General features: G+C 47.6%; 1 protein-coding gene across 2 annotated transcripts in view; it reads left to right on the plus strand.

Moving 5' to 3' along the window:
- The window catches only part of LOC147111767 (PC3-like endoprotease variant B), a 780400-nt gene that overhangs the window by 680340 nt on the left and 76494 nt on the right, over positions 1–23566 (plus strand). For both annotated transcript variants that reach the window (XM_085998973.1, XM_085998974.1), the window contains exon 12: positions 21315–21425. In XM_085998973.1, the coding sequence (XP_085855099.1) occupies positions 21315–21425 (111 nt within the window). The remainder of the gene's footprint in view (positions 1–21314; positions 21426–23566) is intronic.

Genomic DNA, 23566 nt, shown 5'->3' on the forward strand with positions numbered 1-23566 from the left:
GCCCGTATGTCTTCGCACCCATTAAATTTAATAATGTTAGTGCTTTATCAGCCTCACGAATTTTATTGGCCTTACAATCATTTTTAACTCGTTCAACATATATGGCCCAATCTTCGATGTCACTATCAAAGTTGCTAATATTCCCGTGTTTAGGCATTGTAGTACTTTATCAGATTTGCAATTTCTCAGATTTTTTTTTTTGACTGCTATCCAAGATGGCGGCTTCCCGCTCTTGCCGTCGTCCTCCGCCCACAAAATGGCGGTTTTCCCGCGCTTGGCGGTCTTCACCCGTCCCCCGACGCCGTCTCCCTTCAGCCCCGAGTGCGGCCCTTATCTCCGCCGCGATCAATGGCCCACGCTTTTCACCGCGGCTCTCGCGCCTTCAGTGTCTGCCGACGCTGCGCCTTTCAGCCCGAGTGCGGCCCTTATCAGGGATTGCGATCGATGGCCCTTCTACCTCCGACTTCCCCCAGCCCTGTCTTTGCAGCCAACGCTGCTTGGCTTACCCACCACCGAGGTTGAAAAAGAAGCTGCAGGATGTCTTCTGTCCTCCAGTTTTCAGTCGCTGATGGAGGCTTCAGGGTCCTAATGCCTGTCGCTTCCAGTGGGGTGGTGAGATTTGAAACCTCTCTTCAACGTCCTGTCTGTGGACGAAGCCGCCGTGGAATAACTGCCGCAGGGTAAGAACCTGACTCGTCGCCAGTGTTAAGTCTGTGAGTTGTTCAAGTAATTAATACTCAGACTTAATCAGTAACAATAAAACAGGTCTTTACTGGTTGGAGGTAGGGACTACACTGAATACAAGATTACTGCACAGTGCTTATATACCGGTGTGTTCACCCCCGGTATTACGTCTACAGCAGCCTGAGAAAGTAGTACATCTCTTAAGGTGGAACAGGCTTAAGCTCTCTTAAGGTGGAACAGGTTACATACACAACAGACACCATCCAAGACAAAGCAGCCCGCTTGATTAGCACCCCATCCACCACCTTAAACATTCACTCCCTCCACCACCGGCGTACCGTGGCTGCAGTATGTACCATCTACAAGATGCACTGCAGCAACTCGCCAAGGCTTCCTCGGCAGCACCTCACAAACCCGCGACCTCTACCACCTAGAAGGACAAGAGCAGCAGGCGCATGGGAACACCACCACCTCCAAGTTCCCCTCCAAGACACAAACCATCCTAACTTGGAAGTATATCATCGTTCATCATTGCTGGGTCAAAATCTTGGAACTCCCTCCCTAACAGCACTGTGGGAGTACCTTCACCACACAGTCTGCAGCGGTTCAAGAAGGCGGCTCACCACCACCTTCTCAAAGGCAACTAGGGATGCCAGCAACACCCACATCCCATGAACGAATAAAAAAAAACCTCCCTCCGAATTGCACTATAGTGTTAGCCTAGATTATGTACTCAAATCTCTGGATTAGGGTTTGAACCTACAACCTTCTGATGTGAGAGTGCTACCACTGACCCAAGCTGACACTAAAATCATATGTTCTGTATTATCTCAGTTTCCGCCCCTGTGATCATCCTCATTAAGGAATGCTTTCTGACGATTGGGTTTCATTCCATGTGATGGCAAGTAGAGTACCGTCACACTCTTTACTTTCTTCTGAAAGGGAAAAATAGAGCACAATCAAAGACATGGGAGTGCCACCTCAGATTCTTAAAGCTCCTGCTGGAAAGCATTAGCCCTCCACCGCCGAACCTCCTGCCACTGATGGAAATGCAAAAGTAGAGGGTTAGGATTAAAAGGACATAGAATTGTAGGCACCAAAATGAGGGACAGTAAAGAAAGAAAAAAGAAAGACTTGCATTTATATAGCGCCTTTCATGACCTCAGGATGTTCCAGAGCGCTTCACAGCCAATGAAGTACTTTTTGAAGTATAGTCACTGTTGTAATGTATGAAACGCGGCAGCCAATTTACACACAGCAAGCTCCCACAAACAGCAATGTGATAATGACCAGATCATCTGGTTTTAGTGATGTTGGTTGAGGGGTAAATATCGGTCAGGACACCGGGGATAACTCCCCTGTTCTTCTTCAAAAGAGTGCCATGAGATCTTCTACGTCCACCTGAGAGGACAGACGGGGACTCGGTTTAGCATCTCATCTAAAAGACGGCATCTTCAACAGTGCAGCACTCCCTCAGTACTGCACTGAAGTGTCAACTTGGATTATGTGCTTAAATCTCTGGAGTGGGACTTTAACCCACAACCATCTGATTCAGAGGCAAGAGCGCTGCCCACTAAGCAACGACTGACATTCTACTGGCAGCATATCTGAAAATGATTCGATGGTATTAAACCTGACTGCTAGTCAAGGAAAAATTATCCTTCAAGAAATAAATCCCAAAAACCACTTGATAAAACAAGTCTCTAAACAATGGCAGCATATTACCTTTTTGGCCTGCTCATTGAAGATCCTCATCCTATGTTTCTGCTACATACATTTGCAGTAATGCGCCCTTCCTTATCACCACACCACACATTCACCGAAGCGTACGAGAGCATAGGCCTTACACTAAACATCCGTAAGACAAAGGTACTCTACCAACCTGCCCCCGCCACACAGTACTGTCCTCTGATTATCAAAATCCATGACAAGGCCTTGGACAACATGGACCACTTTCCATACCTCAGGAGCCTATTATCAACAAGGGCAGACATTGATGATGAAGTCCAACACCGCCTTCAGTGTGCCACTGCAGGCTTCGGTCGCCTGAGGAAGAGAATGTTTGAAGACCAGGACCTCAACCCAGCACCAAGCTCATGGTCTACAGAGCAGCAGTGATATCCGCCCTGCTGTATGCTTCAGTGACATGGACCTTGTACAGCAGGCACCTCAAAGCACTGGAGAGGTACCACCAACGCTGCCTTCGCAAGATCCTGCAAATCCATTGGCAGGATAGGTGCACCAACGTCAGTGTTCTCGCTCAGGCCAACATCCCCAGCATCGAAGCTTTGACCACGCTCGATCAGCTCTGATGGATGGGCCACATCGTCCGCATGCCCGATACGAGACTCCCAAAACAAGCGCTCTACTCGGAGCTCCAACACAGCAAGAGAGCCCCAGGTGGGCAGAGGAAATGCTTCAAGAAAGCCCTCAAAGCCTCCTTGAAAAAGTGCAACATCCCCACCGACACCTGGGAATCCCTGGCCCAAGACAGCATAAAGTGGAGGAGAAGCATCCGGGAAGGCGCCGAACACCTCGAGTCTCTTCGCTGGGAGCAAGCGGAAGCCAAGCGCAAATAGCGGAAGGAGCGCACGTCAACCCAAGCACCCCACCCACCCGCCCCTTCAACCACCGTCTGCCCCACCTCTGACAGAGACTGTAGGTCCCGCATTGGACTCATCAGTCGCCTGAGAACTCATTTTTAGTGTGGAAGCAAGTCATCCTCGGTTCCAAGGGACTGCCTAAGAAGAAGAAGAAGACCACATCATATGCAACACGCAGCAATTAATTTGTACAGCTAGTATGTTAAGTGTTGCCAGATCCATCCAGACAGCAACAGTTATACTTTAATATTGCAATGGCCTGTTCCATAACTATCTGGCTGCCCAGTGTGGTTGATTGTAATTTTATCATTTGGATTTCAACTGTACTGTCATGGTTTAAAACCATAATCTTGGATCGGAATTTTCTGGGGTGGTAGCAGGCGAGATCGGCGGCAGGTCGGGTAGGAAAGTTGTTATTTTTGACAGCGGGTAGGGAACCTGCTGTCATCTCGCTCCCACCCACCTTTCCCCTAGGCGCATCTGTCATCGAGGAGCCAACCTGACCAGCAGTGGCGGGCGACCCAATTGAGATGATTATCAGGTAATTTACAGGCACCCAGGAGCCTTTTTTCACTTACTTTTTAAATTTCCCTGCATGGCCACAGGATTCACACAGCTCGGGAAACACGTCTGTCAACCTGAGGCGGGAGTTCCGTGGCCATTGCTCCAGCTGATTACTTGACAGCATGAAAAGCAAACCAAAATAAAAACATGTTGATTACATCAGCTATCAGATTGATGCAGATTCTGTTCTACTTGAAAAGCTACTGGTAAATGTTAATTCAGAAATTCCTGAAGGGATGTGAGTGCTGAAGACTCCCCTCCTTCCCTGGATGGTGAGGGAAATACATTTTTTACTGGCCATTCTTGGCTGTTGCCTTACAACTCAACAGTAATTGCAGTAAATTGATCTGCACTATAAAAAATGTCATATACAAGTTAAATAAATGTTTGTGTTGTTTCTGGTCAGGTTTCTCTCACAGTATACTATGATTGCCCAGTTACAGGTTAAATCACGTCATCAACCGTCACAATTTCATTCTTATCACTCATTCCACTGGTTTAATTTGCTTTCAGTCCCTGAAATTATTCATTTAATTTTTCAGTCTGAGACTTTGGGGGTGAATTTCTGCAGAGGTTCTCTCACTTGTCCATTGTTAACTTCAACGGAAGAGCTGCAGAAATCCCAGAAACACATAAGCACCACTTACACTGTTTGTCAGGGTTTCCGCAGTTCTTCCGCTGAACTTGCATAAGATTGTAAATCCACCCCTTCACAATTACATTTAAAATCTGCTTAAATTTATATATTACCTATACATACACATCTTTTATTTGTACCAGTTACTGATACAAAAGTCTATAGGTTTGTGACTAAAGCGCAAATAACTTCCCAACTAAAGTACTTTTTTAATTATGTTCTTGATCGTATTTGTAGATGGTGTCATATTACATAATGATAATATTTTTAAAAATTCTGTCACTCATATATACCTTTTACTGTATTATTGTAGAGTAAAGATTCAGTACCCACTTTGTTAGATTAAACTTCAAATTTAATGTGGTCATGGTCCCTTTAAAGATCCCAGCTGAAAATGCGTCACGAATGACATCACCAGACCCATTCCATCTAATTGGGCCGGGTAACGTGCTGGGAGGGCTTAATAGGCCCCATTAAGGTAAGTTCATTTTCACAGCGGGATGGAGGTAACAGTGGGGTCGCGACCCGATATGGCCACCGCCTGCACCGGACCCACCAAGGTAAAGAAAATTCCGGCCTTGGTCACCTAAGAGCTATCCTTGCACATGCCTATTCTCAAACAATACATGAACTGTCTAATGTAAAGGAAACATGCAATTTTGCACTAATTAACGTAATGATATTTTGTGGATTACCAGCTACCTAAATGTTTCATGAGTGGAATACCTTATGGTTAATGTAGACCAAGTGGATTTTTCAAATGCTGTCTGTATCTCAACATGTGTGTAGTCAAGCACACACTGCACTATTGGAAATCCTGCAATAGGGTAGAACATCTGCTGCCCTGACAATTGTTCTTTTTTTCTGTAAAAATGAATGAAGCATGAAGGAAACACTAAGAAAGAATCTGCTCCTGAATAAATTGGACACTGTGTTGTGAATAATTCCAATGCAATCTCCACTGTGATCTTGAAAGGACCCTATGGCAAAAAGTAATCAACACAACAGTGACTGTGACTTTCACTGCTATAAATACAGTGAGGCGATTCACCGAAACAGTGTCAAGAAATTGAGCAATGAACTCACAGATCACTGTGATGCCTTACATGCTCATTTCCTCACACAATACTCTTCATAAAGATAAAGGTAATTTGTTCTTATGCTAGAATCAGAGAATCATAGTACAGTACAGCACAGAAGGAGGCCATTCGACCCATCAAGTCTGCGCCGGCTCTTTCGAAGAGCAATCCAGTTCGTCCCTCTCCTCCGCTTTTTCCCATATCCCAGCAATTTTTTCTCCTTCAAGTATTTATCCAATTACCTTTTGAAGGCTACTATTGAATCTGTATCCACCACCCTATCAGGAGGTGCATTCCAAATCCTAACCACTTATTGCGTAAAAATATTTTTTCTCATGTCGCCTCTGGTTCTTTTGCCAATCACCTTAAATCTGTGCCATCTCAGAAGAACTATCCCAGCTTCTCTAGTCTATCCATGTAACTGTAACCCCTCATCTCTGGAACCATTCTAGTAAATCTCTTCTGTACCCTCTCCAAAGCCTTCATGTCCTTCCTAAAGTGTGGTGCCGAGAATTGGACACAATACTCCAGCTGGGGCCAAACTAGTGTTTTATACAGGTTTAGCATAACTTCCTGGCTTTTTTACTCTATGGGCTCGATTTTCCAAGACCTGAGGAGGCGGGTTTGGAGGCGGGAGTGGTGGGAAAATTGCAGAATCGGGGGGCAGGAACCCATCCCGCCCCTAACCCGCCTCTGTGCCAATGTCCCAGGAGGCGGGTACCCAACCTGTGCTGGGAGCCGCCTCCCCGAGGCGGGAAGGGGATTAGTGCCAATTAACTGCCTGTTAACAGGTAGTTAACAGGCAGTTTTTTGCCTAATCCCTATTTTTAGCCCTGAAGTGTGGGCTGTCCAACGGCTCTGAACCACGCCAAGTTAGCGAGGCGGGCTGTGGGTCTGCAAGGGTTGAAGGGGTCGAGATGTCCATTGTGCAGGTGAGTGATGGGTGCATGTATGCAGAGGTAAGTGTGTGAGGTAAGTGTAAAGTGTTTTAATAAGTTTTACTTACCTTTACTTTCTCCTGCAGGCTTCCTTCCTTCAGTTCTTGGGAGTCCCTGAGCTCACTGGCACAGAAAGCAGAATGGCCGCTGAACTGTCAAAAGCTTTCTGGTCTGCTCTAACTGAGCCTGAGTAGAAGGACTCAAGTTAGAAGACAGATTGTCAGTGTTTGACAGTTTCACAGAGCTGTCAAATGTTGATTTTTCATCTGTCAAAAGCTCTTAACAGATGAAATGTCAATCGCAGTGGCCTGCTGAGCCCACTGGGCAGGCTCAACAAGGTCAATCAAAGGAAAGTAGCGTGGGTTGGCCACAAGTCGATGGAGGCGGGACTACAACCCAAAAAGTGGGAGTCCCGCCTACAAAAGCTCCCCATTGACAAAATCGAGCCCTATGTCTCGATTTATAAAGCCCAGGATCAAATATGCTTTATTAGTTGCTTTGTTAACCTGTCCTCCCACCTTCAAAGATTTGTGCACAAGCACCCTCAGGACTCTCTGTTTTGCACCCCCTTTAAAATTGTACCATTTAGTATTGATGGTCTCTCCTCATTCTTCCTACCAAAATGTATCATCACACACATCGCTGCATTGAATTTCATGTGTCCGCCCTTTCCACCAGCCTATCTATGTCCACTTGAAGTCTATTACTATCTTCCTCACTGTTTACTACACTTGTAAGTTTCATGTCATCTGAAATTTAGTTATTGTGCCCTGTACCCCCAAGTCCAAATCATTAATATATATCAAAAACAGCAGTGATCCTAGTACTGAACCTTGGGGAACACCAATGTATACCTCCCTCCAGTCCAAAAAACAGCCATTCAGCACAACTCTTGTTTTCTATCCCTTAGCCAATTTTGTATCTATGCCGCTACTGCCCCTTTTAACTCGTGGGCTTCAATTTTGCTAACAAGCCTAATGGTAGTTTATCAAACACCTTTTGAAAGTGCATGCTCAACATCAACTGCGCTGCCCTCAGCCACCCTCTCTGTTACCTCATCAAAAAACTCAATCAAGTTAGTCAAACACGATTTGCTCTTAACAAATCCATGCTGGCGCACCTTTATTAGCCCATGCTTTCCCAAGTGGCTAATTTTCTCCCGGGTTATTGTTAATAAAAGCTTCCCCACCACTGACGTTAAACTGACTGGCCTGTAATTGCCAGGTTTACCCTTCTCCCCTTTTTTGAACAAGGGTGTAACATTTTCAATCCTCCAGTACTTTGGCACCACCCCTGTATCTAAGGAGGATTGGAAGATTGTGGCCAGCATCTCCACAATTTCTACCCTTACTTCCTTCAGCAACCTAGGATGCATCTCATCTGGACCAGGTATCCTACAAGTCCCTACCAGAATGTGAGGCTGTTCTGAATCAGCCATTTCTCTTTCCTTGTTGAATCTGTGTTCCTTCTCCAGGAGGACAATAGTTGTAGCTTGCCCAATCAAGGGATGTTGAAAAGCACACTAGCAGAGAGTCAATACAGGTTTTAGTCCTACTCTCATTAGTTCTTAATTTCATATCTAGCAGAAGAGTTTGGTTGGGGAGGGTGGTTCAGTTCCTAACCTACTAATTAGGTTTGATCTGCCCCAAATAATTGACGAACATTGTGGATTTCAGTAGTCTGGGGTGGGTTCTACTTTGTAAAACTGGGGTGGAGATCCTCTAGCTTCTATACCAGATTATTAAGTTAATATGTCGCCTTTCTGAGCTCATAAGTACTGTGCAGGTTAGGTGATAATGGATATGTGGTAGGATTCTAGGAGAATGGGGATGATCTGTCAAACCTCAGGAGTAGATGAAGATGTCTTATATGTGGTGGAGGTAGTATATATGAGACTAACATATGCAAACTACTGTCATTTAATGGAGTTCTTCAGTAAACCCGTGGAACCTCTAAATCATGACTACATGGATACAACTATCAAGGCATGAAAATAAAGCACATATCCATTGGGGCCAAAAATCCACTGCCCTGCTGCTGCACTCCTGCTGTAACTACAGCAAGGTCCTGCCCCTCCTTTGGCATTTCTGCTGAGTCTACTTGTGGGTGGAGCCTCTACCTGCTCCAAATATGGTCAGTGACATAGTAGGGGGCGTAGCCAAAGGCAAGGACTCCCAGGCCAGGAGTTCCTGCATTCTGCCCTGGCAATGTAATGGTGGGCTGGAACACCAAGTGGAAGCAAGCATGGCAGCCTCCTGAATGCCAGAAGTGGGACTTACCTGAGGATCCAGTTCAACCAGCCATTAGGGCGGTTAGTCCTATGGCGGGAGGGTTTTACGGGCTCCCACAAGCTATACAAGGAGGGGGGGCCGCCCACACCCACGGACGCAAATATCCCACTGGATGTCAACCCAGAATTTAGAGCCGGAGCTCCGACTCCACTTGCCGGGACTGTCTGGAGCGGGGTTCGAAACCCTACCCTGATCTGGCCCAGCGGCGGGGATCCTACCGCTATGACAAAGGCCCAATCCGATTAGCAACGTGAAATGGCAGCATAGGGCTCCAGTCACGGGGAGGGAAAAGGCGCAGGAAACGTATGGGTGTCACCTTTTGTGCGGAGTGGGCCTTTTGCGTAGCAGTAAGCATCCCCGCCGCTGGGCCAGAAGGAGTAGGGTTTTGAACCCCACTCCAGACAGTCCCGGCAAGTGGAGTCGGAGTTCCAACTTTAAATTCTGGGTGGACATCCAGCGGGATACTTGCGTCCGTGGGTGTTGGTGGCCCCCCCCCCCCCCTCAGATGGGTTGTGGGAGCCCGTAAAACCCTCCCGCCATAGGACTAACCACCCTAATGGCTGGTTCAAAGATGGTTACGGTCACGGAATGAGCGTTAATCACGGCCATAAATCCTTCCACCACTTCATACAGTTCCCCAAAGGGAACAGTGTGAGGATACGTACGATGATGACCTCTTGCGCAATGCACCTCCTTGGACCCTCAGTCGCAGATGCGAGGGGGCAAGTCGTGCAATTGTTAAATTTTTCATTTTATTGACATGTAAAATGTTGGCCCAGTAATTCCCTTCCAACTGCGCGAGTACGGTCGGGGTACTTACGCATCTGGCCGGATGAAATGCCGGTTTTCAGCATGCACAGTGCTTTTGGGGAAAACCGGCATTTCCTGTCCTCTGAACGAAGGGGTTCAGAGGCAGAACGCGTGCGACTGCACACGCAGCGCGTGCGCAGTATAATTCGCCGCTTTCATTACTGCTTTCAGTGAGGTCAAGTCCTTACAACTTACACATGAAAAAAGCATGGGTACAGTTGCTCCAGAGGCTGCGGAGGAAGATATTTCTTATCGTGGAGCTTCTGAAAGTATGTATGTCTGTATATATTCCTTTGCGTGTTATGTATATATTCCTTTACTTATGTGTATGAATGTATTATTTAATTATGACTTTCAGAGAAAGTAACTTATTTGAAAATCATAATTAAAAACATACATTCATACACATTAGTAAAGGAATATAAAACATACATACATATACGTAAAGGAATATATGTGGACATACATACATAACTCATTCTCACATTCCATTCACACAGCCACAATTGCTCCTTCTACCTACCGCTCTGAAAACCCTTTAAAAAAAAAAAAAATTTAACTTTAAAACTTACTTAAAATTTCTTAAAATAACTTCCCTCCCTTTCCCAAACAAAAATATTGCATTTCAGAAGCTCCACGATAAAATGTTTCTTCCTCTGCAGCCAATGAACCACTTTACACTTGCTTTTTTCAAGTGTAACTTCTGAGGACTTACCCTCACGGATTTCATGAATGAAATCTATGAAGTTCACTGCGCAAGCGCTGCCTGTGCAGTCGCACGCGCTCGAGGTCTGGAAATGCCGGCGTTCCCCGCATGCGCTGTTCATGCTGAACGCTGGCATTTCCAACGGCCAGATGCGTGAGTACCCCAAGTGCACTCACGCCTTTGGCCGCGAATTTCTGGCCCATTTTATATCCTAAAAACAAATTTATTTTTAATTCTGTCTTTGAGAAAAAGTCCTGGGATTACAAATACCATGGAAACAATAAAATGCAAAATTAATCTAGCGTGCAATTGTTTTCTGCTGTCATTTCATCTTTATTTTCAATGGCCGAGAAATTCCGTAGCACCCCATTTGGGGCGATAACTTTTGAAATTTCGGAAAAGCATCGCCAGGCGATAATCATTTTCTGGTCCCGGGAAATTGAGCTTTAGCGCTCCAAGAGGGAAGTGGAACACTAAATCAAGCGCTAACCACTTCTCTTAGGGTGCTAAAGTGCAAGAGCAGGGCGGTAGCAGCAGAGCGCCGAACAATGTGGAGCGCAAAGACACCGGCATATTCCTTCGCTTAAAGGGAAGGGCCAATGATGGTGCACAACATGCTTCTGCTCAGTGCTGTGTTGCCAGGCGACCTGCGTGACTGCCAATACAGCCCCAAACACTCTGAGAGTGGAGGGATTGGACATCTCGCAGCAATAAAGCATCGAAACCCTTCAGCAGGCAAAGAATAAAGTTTGGCCGACCTGAAAACCACTGCCTTTAATTAGCGCTTTCCAAGCTGCCAGCTGAGGTGACATCGCCTCCTATTCCTGCTGTTGCTGAAGCCTGGCGATACAGCAGGGGGTGGGAGGCAATTTCACATCCGGGGCGGTAACAGGGCGCTGCGCACTTTATGACGTCACGATCTTCGAGGCGCTAGAGGGTGAGGCAGTAAGTGTTAGTGCCAGCGCTAAACTGGCAGGGAAGTTCACGGGCGTCGCTGAATTCGCCACGGCCTGTCGCTAACCCTTAGCGCCCCGTTACTGCCCCACCCCCAGGTGCTAATGGGAGGCATAAAGCAGCCAAATTGCTCCCCCAATAAATTTTTCTTCCTGTCATCTTTGCTTCATTTTTTCCTCCTGTTCCCACTGTTTATTAGTCATTTCCGTCCTATCTGCAATGGGCCAGTAATGTACAAATGGTCAGACTGCGAACAGCAGGAATCAACCTTTAATAAAAAAATTATCCATTGATTCCAAACGCTTGCTTCTATTGGAGGAGATATGGTATCTATATTTGTCCAATCCCTTTTGATATATTTTTCAAATTTAAATCAGTTGATGGCATTTAAAACAATGAGAAAAAGAGCTGATGAATAAATATGAGACTAGGATAACCTCCAGCTCTTTATAGACTATCTCTAGTTTTCAAGTTTCTAACCAATACGTTGCCTGTTTTTTTGATGTGCGTCGCTGGTGTCCATGTAGGGGGATCAGCAACTAGAACAGACAGAAATCCTCTTTGTTTTAACAATGGAGTCAAATAGAGTCTAAATAAAAAGCTCTATCCATATTTAACTCAGTATAGTCTCTTATGCCCTCTTTAAAATAACTGTTGGGTGGCATTCATCAGAAAATGGAACTGTAGTTCAAGAGGACCAGTACATAAGCTGTAAAATGGTCTTTAAGGCTATTTAAATGAGTGCTGTCTCGATCTGTAATGGTGAATCAAAGCAACAAGAATAAAGAGAAAACCCCCACATTCCCTGCCCGCTGCCTTTTTCAGTACAGTCTTGCACTGATCTCTTCTTAGGCAGTCCCTCGGAACCGAGGATGACTTGCTTCCCCATTAAAATGAGTTCTCAGGTTACTGATGAGTCCAATGCAGGACCTACAGTCTCTGTCACAGGTGGGGTAGATGGTGGTTGAAGGGGCGGGTGGGTGGGGTGCTTGGTTGACATGCGCTCCTTACGCTGCCTGTGCTTGGCTTCCGCTTGCTCCCGGCGAAGAGACTCGAGGTGTTCGGCGCCTTCCCGGATGCTTCTCCTCCACTTTGTGCGGTCTTGGGCCAGGGATTCCCAGGTGTCGGTGGGGATGTTACACTTTTTCAAGGAGGCTTTGAGGGTGTCCTTGAAGCGTTTCCTCTGCACACCTGGGGCTCTCTTGCCGTGCCGGAGCTCCGAGTAGAGCGCTTGTTTTGGGAGTCTCGTATCGGGCATGCGGACAATGTGACCCGTCCATCGGAGCTGATTGAGCGTGGTCAGAGCTTCGATGCTGGGGATGTTGGCCTGAGCAAGAACACTGACGTTGGTGCACCTATCCTGCCAATGGATATGCAGGACCTTGCGGAGGCAGCGTTGGTGGTACCTCTGCAGTGCTTTGAGGTGCCTGCTGTACATTGTCCATGTCTCTGAGGCATACAGCAGGGCAGGTATCACTGCTGCCCTGTAGGCCATGAGCTTCGTGCCGGGTTTGAGGTCCTGGCCTTCAAACTCTCTTCCTCAGGCGACCGAAGGCTGCACTGGCACACTGAAGGCGGTGTTGGACTTCGACGTCGATGTCGACGTCTGCCCTTGTTGACAGTAGTCTCCCGAGGTATGGAAAGTGGTCCACATTGTCCAAGGCCTTGTCGTGGATTTTGATAATCGGGGGGCAGCACTGTGTGGCAGGGGCAGGTTGGTAGAGGACCTTTATCTTACGGATGTTAAGTGTAAGGCCCATGCTCTCGTATGCTTCGGTGAAGGTGTTTACGATGGTTTGGAGTTCGACCTCCGAGTGAACGCAGACGCAAGCATCATCTGCATACTGTAATTCGACGACAGAGGATGGGACGACCTTGGATCTGGACTGGAGGCGATGGAGGTTGAACAGTTTCCCATTTGTTCTGTAAATTAGCTCCACTCCAGTGGGGAGCTTACTGAGGGTGAGATGGAGCATTGCAGCAAGGAAGATTGAGAAGAGCGTTGGTGTGATGACACAGCCTTGCTTGACCCCGGTTCATACGTGAATTGGGTCTGTGGTGGAACAGTTGGTCAGGATCATGGCTTGCATGTCGTCGTGAAGCAGGCAGAGGATAGTGACAAACTTTTGAGGGCAGCCGAATTTGAGGAGGACACTCCATAATCCCTCACGGTTGACAGTGTCGAAGGCCTTTGTGAGATCAAAGAAGGCCATGTACAGCGGTTGGTGCTGTTCCCTGCATTTCTCTTGTAATTGATGTGCGGTGAAGATCATGTCCATTGTGCCCCTTAGTGGGCGGAATCTGCATTGCGACTCTGGGAGGAGCTCTTCGGCCAGTGGGAGAAGGCGTTTGAGGAGGATTCTTGCGATGACTTTCCCTGTGGCAGATAGCAGGGAAACTCCTCTGTAATTACCGCAATCGGACTTGTCACCTTTCTTGAAGATGGTCACAATTACGGCATCTCTGAGATCCCCTGGCATGCTCTCCTCCTTCCAGATAAGAGAAATTAGTTCATGAATTCGCGCCAGTAGTGCTTCTCCGCCATGCTTTAGTGCCTCGGTGGGGATTCCATCTGCTCCTGAGGCCTTGTTGTTCTTCAGTTGTCGGATGGCCTTTTCAACCTCATGCCAGGCTGGGGTTGTGCTGAGATGGTGGCGGGTAGCATGCTGTGGGATGGAGTTGAGGACACTTGTGTCGAAGACAGAGTCGTGGTTAAGGAGATCTTCGAAGTGCTCCTTCCAGCGGGCACTGACTGCTTCCCTGTCCTTGATGAGTACCTCTCCGTTCTTGGCCCACAGTGGGGAAGGGCCTTGGGTGCTTGGGCCGTAGATGGTCTTGACTGCGCTAAAGAATCCACGCACGTTGTGGTTGTCAGCTAGCTGCTGGATCTCCTGCGCTTTCTCCACCCACCATCTGTTCTTTAGGTCGCGAGTTTTTGTTGGGCCTCGACCTTCAGGCTTCTGTAGCGCTGCTTTCTTGCTCTCGAGTTCTGTTGCTGTTTCCAGATTAGAAATGCCTTGCGCTTGTGGCTTACTAGCTCCTGGATCTCCTGGTCATTCTCGTCGAGCCAGTCTTGGTGTTTCCTGGTTGAGTGACCGAGCGTCTCTTCACAGGTGCTGATTATGGAGGCCTTCAGTGCAGACCAGATGCTGTGGGCACTCTGTGTCTCTGCATCACTGGGAGTCGTCAGTGTAATGTATGTACCTTTAAGGGGGGAACTACTTTTTACAGCTCCTGTATCCTGTAGTACCGGCAGTGACCACACCTGTATATAAACCCTGAGTAGTGATCTGTACAGTCAGTTGCAGTTTGAACCACGTTGAGTAAACACCGGTTGATCGTTCTCTGCAGTCCTTTTCTTATTATTACACGGAGGTAACATTGGCGACGAGCAGATTCGAACCTACCTGCAACTCTGCATCACCTCCCAGGGATTCGCTCCTGGAGAACAGTGGAAGAAGGTCGAGTCCAGAAGCACGGACATCAACCACGGGCAACCGCCCAGTCATCCCGCGGAGATTTGAGCATCACAGGGGAGGCTGTCGAGAGCCAGGCTTGGCTTTCCAGTCACGGTGGTCCAGCAAAACGGGCTGGCAACAGGTACTGCGCAGACCCTTCCCGGACAGCGGCGGCTAGAGCCGACCGAGCGGCACAGAAAAAGGCCGAGCAGCGTCGACGGGGGAGAGAGAGAGGGCAGAGCGCACAGGGCGCAGCCGGTGTTCAGGACCGAGCGGCGTCAACGGGGGAGAGAGGCGAGAGAGAGCAGAGTGCAGCCGGTGTTCAAGGGCCGAGCAGCGTCAACGGGGGAGAGAGGCACGCAGGAAAATGCGTAGAGCGCAGCCGGTGTTCAAGGGCCGAGCAGCGTCAACGGGGGAGAGAGGCGTGCAGGAAAACGCGAGGCGCTGCCATTGCCACGAGGACCACAGAGAGCGGCGTTGGCAGCAACGTAGGAGCAGCGCACGAAACCCACAGGGTGTCGCCATTTGCAACGAGGACCGCCGAGAGCGGCGTTGGCAGCAGCGCGGGAGAAGCCATTTTAAGCCGCAGCGGGGAAGAAAGGAAAGCGCGGGAGATGCCATTTTAAGCCAGTCTAACCACACCCAAAAATGCCGAAGAGTGGCAGTATCACAGCGTTCGACAATGAAGTCGAAGATTGGATGACATATGTCGAAAGCATAGAAGTATACTGCAAGGCGAATGAAGTGCCAGATGACAAGAAAGCGCTGGTATTGTTGAATTCAATGGGTGCAAAAACGTATGGCTTACGGCGAAACCTAGTAACCCCAGAGAAGCCAGTAGAAAAGGATTTTGAAAACATAGTGTCTATCCTACAGGACCACTTAAACCCCACACCGCTGCTGATAGCAGAAAGATTTAAGCTTCACAAAAGGAACCAGCATAAAGATGAAAGTAATGCTGAGTATTTAACGGAACTGCGCAAGCTATCGAAACACTGCCAGTTTGGAACGGGACTAGCAGATACTTTAAGGGACAAGTTTGTGTGTGGGCTTCAAAGTGAAGGAACCCAGAAACGGCTTCTATCAGAAAAGGATCTTACGCTGGACAAGGTTTTCAGCATTGCAGTATCACACGAAGCAGCAGCACGGGGCGCTACAGAGATACAACGAAGACCGCAAGAATATGGCACAAATGAAATGTCATATGGAACAGTGAAGTGCTATCGCTGCGGCAGAACAACACACGACCATAATGATTGCTGGTTCAAGGACAAAGTGTGCAGACAGTGTGGAAAAGTAGGACACATAGCAACAGTCTGCAGGTCGGGAAACAAAACCAGCAGCAAGAAATCTCCACAGGAGAAGTACAAGAAGGTACATAAGGTGACGGAGAGTAGTTCAGACGAACAGAAGAGTGATACAGACTCCGGAAGCAAGGAGCTGGGTTGTCTGAAACTACATAATGTGATCAAAATGGAGGATCACCAAACTATCTGGGTCACGCTCAAAATAGCAGGAGTCCAAGTGAAAATGGAATTGGACACAGGATCAGCCCTAACAGTCATAAACCGAAGGGACTACAAGCGGCTATTCTCACATATACCCTTGAGAGATACAAAGATTGTCTTGAAGATGTGCACGGGGCAAAAAGTCTACCCCAAAGGAAAAATAAGGGTGAACGTTATATATAACGGCAAGGAAACACCAAAAATGGACCTATATGTATTGCCAGATGGAGGACCACCACTACTAGGACGTGAATGGATCCGGAAGATACAGCTAGATTGGCATTCCATACAAGCACTGACTAGATGCCAAAAAGGATGACGACATCACACCTGGACGACTGTCAAAAATGCTAACTGACGCACAAGAAGTGTTCCAGCAGGGACTCGGAATACTAAAAGGCATAACAGCGACGATCAAAATAGAGGAAAATGCAAGCCCAAAGTTTTTTAAGGCCAGACCGGTACCTTATGCGATCCGCCCAGCCGTCGAAGCAGAGCTGGAAGGTTTGGAACGTTCAGGAGTACTGTCCAAAGTGGACTGGAGTGAGTGGGCTACACCCATCGTTCCTGTAATGAAGAGGTCGTTGAGTAATACGCCTGGGGAACAAAAGAAGGTTCGCATTTGTGGGGACTTTAAGGTGACAGTGAATCCAGTCCTTCACACTGTACAATATCCGCTTCCGCGGATTGAAGATATTTTCGCCTCGCTATCTGGAGGGAAACGCTTCACTAAGATTGATCTGGCACAGGCGTACCTGCAAATGGAGGTAGAAGAAGCCTCGAAACAGTACCTCACGATCAACACTCATAAAGGTCTCTACCAATACAACCGGCTGGTGTTCGGGGTAGCATCAGCTCCGGCTATTTGGCAAAGGGCAATGGAACAAGTCCTGCAAGGGATTCCAGGGACCCAGTGTTATTTGGACGACATCCTGGTCACGGGCGAAAATGACAGTGATCACCTCGCCAACCTGGAGCAGGTGCTCACTAGATTGAAGGAATATGAGCTCCGAGCTAATCGCCACAAATGCGTGTTTTTCCAGAAGCAGATCTCGTATTGTGGCCACATTATTGATAAAGAGTGGTTGCATAAGTCCCCTGAAAAGATTGAGGCAGTAGTCAAGGCTCCAGCACCGGAAAATGTGTCACAACTGAGGTCGTTCCTCGGGCTGGTGAACTACTACCATAAGTTCTTGCCGAATTTGTCTACCGTACTACACCCACTGAACACCCTACTGCAAACGGGGGTACCATGGAAGTGGAGTGACGAATGTAAACGAGCTTTCCAGAAGAGCAAAGCATTGATCACATCAAAAGAGGTGTTGGCTCATTTCAACCCAGCACTACCAATTCGGTTGGCGTGTGATGCATCACCCTATGGCATTGGAGCGGTGCTGTCGCACAAATTCCCGGACGGCTCAGAGAGGCCAGTAGCCTTTGCGTCTCGGTCACTAACCTCAGCCGAGCGTAACTACGCCCAGATTGTCAGGGAGGCCCTCAGCCTAGTGTGGGGAGTGAAAAAGTTCAATCACTATCTGCACGGGCAGAAGTTCACCTTGCTGACTGACCACCAACCACTTGTCTCCATCTTTAATCCAAAGAAGGGCGTTCCGGTGATGACTGCGCAACGGCTACAAAGATGGTCCCTTTTTCTAGGGGCGCACCAATATGAAATCGAGTATAAGGGCACGAAACAGCATGGAAATGCTGATGGGCTATCACGCCTGCCACTGCCTACTGCGGAGGAAGCACCAGCAGTGGATCCTGTCGAAATATTTCATTCGACTATAATTGAATGCTTGCCAGTAACTAACGCTGGTATAGAGAAGGAGACCCGAAATGACCCGACACTGTCTCGGGTATATGATTTGACGCTGAAGGGATGGCCAGCACATGGCGACTCACTGTGGCCAGCATTTTCATCCAGAAGAGAACAGCTGTCAGTATGCCAGGGGACCTTGATGTGTAGATCCCGAGTGGTAATTCCACCCAAGTTAAGGGAGAGACTGCTCAATGAGCTTCACGAAGGTCATCTGGGAGGGGTGAAAATGAAAAGCCTTGCTAGGGCTTATGTGTGGTGGCCGGGGATCGATCAGCAAATCGAGGACGTGAAAAAGAGCTGCTCAGGATGCCAGAATGTCCAAAATGCACCACCACATGCCGCTCTACACCCATGGGAGTGGCCCTCATCTCCATGGCAATGGGTGCATATTGATTTTGCTGGTCCATTCATGGACTCAATGTTTTTAATAGCCGTGGATGCACACTCAAAATGGCCTGAGGTGATCAAAATGTCCTCCACCACCACGGAGAAAACTATTGCAGTCCTACAGACCATTTTTGCCAGGAACGGCTTGCAAGAGCAGATTTGCTCTGATAACGGACCACAGTTTGTGTCTGAAGAGTTTCGAAGATTTATGAAAAGGAATGGGGTAAGGCATTACACATCCGCCCCATATCATCCAGCCACAAATGGATTGGCTGAGAGGTTCGTACAAACCTTTAAAAAAGCAGTAAAGGCCATGTGCGATGACAACATTCCACTGCAGCATAAGGTGGACAATTTCCTGTTAGCCTACAGAAATGCGACACATGCAGTCACCAACCAGGCCCCAGCCATGATGTTCTTTAGCCGAAGGTTGAGATCTCGTCTGGATTTGCTCAGACCAAATGTACGAAGAGATGTTGAGAGTAAGCAATTCCAGCACATCAATGAGAAGCCGACAAGAAGCTTCAATGTAGGGCAACCAGTCTTGGCCCGCGACTACCAAACAGAGAAATGGCAACCAGGAATGATATGCACACGACAGGGGCCACTAATGTACACAGTGGATGTTGGGGAGAACATTGTGAGACACCATGCTGACCAGATCCTAGAGTCACAGGAACGAGTCAACCCTATGTCTCGGCCATAAATACCTGGTGAGGAACCCGACGTACAGGTCGCATCTACCTCAGAAACAATAGCATTGGAAGCTGATGAATCAACTGACGACAGGGTGTTAGAATCGCCTCCGCACCAAGAGCGAGACACTCGGGAAAGGCGTTATCCAGAAAGAATCAGGAAGCCTCCCCAAAGACTGAATTTATAAATAGACTATTTTCAGTTAATGTTGCATGTTAAAAGTGTTAATTGTAATTAGTTTGATATTTAATTGTTAAATGAGTGTTATGGTACTGTTAATCTAAAAGGGGAGGAATTGTAATGTATGTACCTTTAAGGGGGAGAACTACTTTTTACAGCTCCTGTATCCTGTAGTACCGGCAGTGACCACACCTGTATATAAACCCTGAGTAATGATCTGTACAGTCAGTTGCAGTTTGAACCACGTTGAGTAAACACCTGTTGATCGTTCTCTGCAGTCCTTTTCTTATTATTACACGGACGTAACAGTCAGGTTGTTTGTGAGGCGCAGGCTGAATAGGGCTTTCTTAGCGGGGTCTTTGAGTGCTCCAGCGTTAATTTTCCTGCGGCATTGTTTCTGTTGCCGCCGCTGTTTTGGGGCTACATTGATGAAGATGACAGAGCGGATTAGGCGGTGATCTGTCCAGCAGTCGTCAGCTCCTGTCATGGCGCGGGTGATGCGGGCATCCTTGCGGTCCCTCACTCGGATGATGACGTAGTCCAGCAGATGCCAGTGCTTGGAACGAGGGTGCTGCCGTGAAGCCTTGTACTTGTCTCTCTGACGGAACAAGGTGTTGGTTATGATGAGGCCATTTTCTAAGCATTTCAACAGGAGGAGGGTACCGTTGGAGTTGGCTTTCCCTGCCCCCTCTCTGCTGATCACACCTCCCCAGAGGTCTGTGTCCTTTCCAACTCTGGCGTTGAAGTCGCCAAGGATTTTCAGCTTGTCGCTCGTTGGGACTCGGGACAGGGATTGTTCGAGGCTGGAGTAGAATTCCTCTTTGGTCTCATCTGTGGCTTCCAGTGTTGGGACGTACGCACTGATGACTGTAGCGCACTGGTTTCGGGCTAGGGTGAGTCGAAGAGTCATGAGGCGCTCCTTTATACCACTAGGGGAGTCTCTGAGACGCCCGACCAGTTCATTTTTTATGGCGAAGCCTACCCCATGGAGGCGGCGTACTTCTTCGGGTTTGCCTTTCCAGAAGAAGGTGTAACCACCGCCTTACTCCTTGAGCTGGCCTTCCCCTGCCCGCCGGGTCTCACTTAGGGTGGCAATGTCAATGTCGAAGTGTCTGAGCTCCCAGGCAATGATAGCAGTACGGCGTTCCGGTCTGTCACTGTTGGGGTTGTCCATGAGGGTCCTGACATTCCAGGTCCCGAACTTCATTTTAAAGGGTGGAAGATGCCTGTGCATGAATTCTTTTAACGTGGGGTGGTTGTTGCACACCAGCTACCACATGGGCTTGACAGAGCAAGGTCTTGGTTCAATGGCAAGGGGATCCAAGATGATTGGAGACCAGGCTCTGCTACAACGGCCTAGCACACACACACAAACATATTTCTACTGTCCTCCTCCCTCCTTCCCGCAGGTCTTCTTTGCTTGGGTTTCGTAGGATGCATTGTGGTCCTCCCGACCTCGCTGTTGGCCCATGCCGCACCTTCCCTGGGCCCCGACCCCACTGTTGGTCCACGCTGCGCCTCTCCTGCACCTTGACCTCGCTGCTGGGCTCGTCCTCGTTCCTGGGTCCCAGCCCCAGACATGTATGATGTTGTCTCTCACAGGATCAAATTAGCATTGATATTCTCGCTTTGGGAGCTAAGTTTAAGTGAAGAGCCAGTGCTCACTGAGAACAAAGAACAGGCATGGTCGGGGGATGGGCAGTGGGCTCAGGTAACTTTAACCTTGCAGCTTGAACTTGCAGTTAGGGATAAAATGCACCCACTGTTAGAGCCAGGGGAACTTAAACAACAGAAGAGAGGAGACTGGGGGGAAAGAGAGCAAAGGATGGCAATGGATTGTCAAGGATGGCAAAGGAGCTCACTAGGGAGCTGCCAGCACAGGAGCCATCTTGTATCCATCTTGCACTGATAACGTTTTACTGGCCTAGGTACAGTGCTTATTAATTTTCTGCACTACCTTTTCATATTCAATATGTGTAATTGTTTTTGTCCAATAGATACGGATTTGGTTTGCTTGATGCTGGGCGAATGCTGAAGGCAGCCCTTGAGTGGAAAAACATTGGTCCTCAGAGACACTGTGTGGTTAATTATGAACCTCAGCTGGAAAGGTAAGTTGTTTGGCTTCTCAAAACATATGTGGAACCGGTTCCATATAGATAAAATTGTATGTTCATCACAGGTAATGAGTGTAATATATCCTGCAGAGCGCAGTGAAAATTTGCCAATTATTCCAAAAGTAAGGACTAGCACACTATAGGCTTGTGGAGGGCATCTTCATGTGGGAAATAATCAGATTGCTTGCTCAAGCAGTTCATGGTCAATTTTTTATGCATTGTATTTTAACTTAAAAAAAAGATTTAAAATAGTCCTGTGGTAAACACAGCACTATGGTAACCAAGGTAACCTAGACCAGAGATACTATTAAATTAAGTGTAGCCAGGACATAAACCTTATCCATCCTCCATCCCCCCACCCCCACCCCCCCAGATTTGCAGGTAGTAAAACCTGCATTAATTGCTTTAATTACTTTTAAAAAAGGAGCTGGGTGGTTTCGCTGGTTAACACAACAATTGGCTGAGGCATAGAGACCAAGACAGTCACAGTTTGCATGGGGTTGGCTGATCTCAACCCAGGCATTGCAATAAGAAATAGGAGCAGGAGTAGGCCATACGGCCCCTCGGGCCTGCTCCGCCATTCAATAGGATCATGGCTGATCTGAATCTAGACTCACGTCCACTTCCCTGCCCTCTCCCCGTAACCCCTAATTCCCTTATCTGCTAGGAAAATTTTAAATATATTTAATGTTGCAGCTTCCACAGCTCTCTGGGGTAGCAAATTCCATAGATTTACTACCCTCTGAGTGAAGAAGTTTCTCCTCATCTCAGTTTTGAAAGGGCAGCCCCTTATCCTAAGATTATGCCCCCTAGTTCTAGTCTCACCCATCAGTGGAAACATCCTCACCGCATCCACACGATCAAGCCCCCTCACAATCTTATATGTTTCGATAAGATCGCCTCTCATTCTTTTGAATTCCAATGAGTAGAGGCCCAACCTACTCAACCTTTCCTCATATGTCAACCCCCTCATCTCTGGAATCAACCGAGTGAACCTTCTCTGAACCGCCTCGAGAGCAAGTATATCTTTTCTTAAATATGGAAACCAAAACTGCACGCAGTATTTCAGGTGTGGCCTCGCCAATACCCTGTATAACTGCAGCAAGACTTCCCTGTTTTTATACTCCATCCCCCTTGCAATAAAAGCCAAGATTCCATTGGCCTTCCTGATCACCTGCTGCACCTGCATACAAACTTTTTGTGTTTCATGCACCAGGACCCCCAGATCCCTTTGTACTGTAGCACTTTGCAGTTTCTCTCCATTTAGATAATAACTTGCTCTTTGATTTTTTCTGCCAAAGTGCATAACCTCACACTTTCCAACATTATATTGCATCTGCCAAATCTCTGCCCACTCACTTAGCCTGTCTATGTCCTTTTGCAGGTTTTTTATGTCCTCCTCACTCACTGCTTTCCCTCCCATCTTTGTATCGTCGGCAAACTTGGATATGTTGCACTCGGTCCCTTCCTCCAAATCGTTAATATAGATTGTAAAGAGTTGGGGTCCCAGCACTGACCCCTGCGGAACACCACTAGTTACTGATTGCCAGCCCGAGAACGAACCATTTATCCCAACTCATTGTTTTCTGTTAGATAGCCAATCTTCCACCCATGCCAATATATTACCCTCAATCCCGTGATTTTTTATCTTGATCAGTAATCTTTTGTGTGGAACCTTGTCAGATGCCTTTTGGAAGTCCAAATACACTACATCCACTGGTTCCCCTTTATCCACCCTGTATGTTACATCCTCAAAGAATTCGAGCAAATTTGTCAAACATGACTTCCCCTTTGTAAAACCATGCTAACTCTGTCCTATTAAATTATGTTTATCCAAATGCTCTGTTACTGTTTCCTTAATAATGGACTCCCAACATTTTGCCAACCACAGATGTTAGGCCAACTGGTCTATAGTTTCCAGCTTTTTGTCTACTTCCCTTCTTAAATAAGGGTGTTACATTGGCAGTTTTCCAATCTGCCGGGACCTTTCCTGAGTCCAGGGAGTTCTGGAAAATGATCACCAATGCATCCACAATCCCTACCGCCACTTCTCTCAAGACCCTAGGATGTAGGCCATCAGGTCCGGGGGATTTATCCACCTTAAGTCCCATTATTTTACTGAGTACCATCTCTTT

This window comes from Somniosus microcephalus, chromosome 10 (genome assembly GCF_052327205.1).
Source record: "Somniosus microcephalus isolate GS21.2 chromosome 10, FLI_Smic_1.0, whole genome shotgun sequence".
NCBI classification, from domain to species: domain Eukaryota; kingdom Metazoa; phylum Chordata; class Chondrichthyes; order Squaliformes; family Somniosidae; genus Somniosus; species Somniosus microcephalus.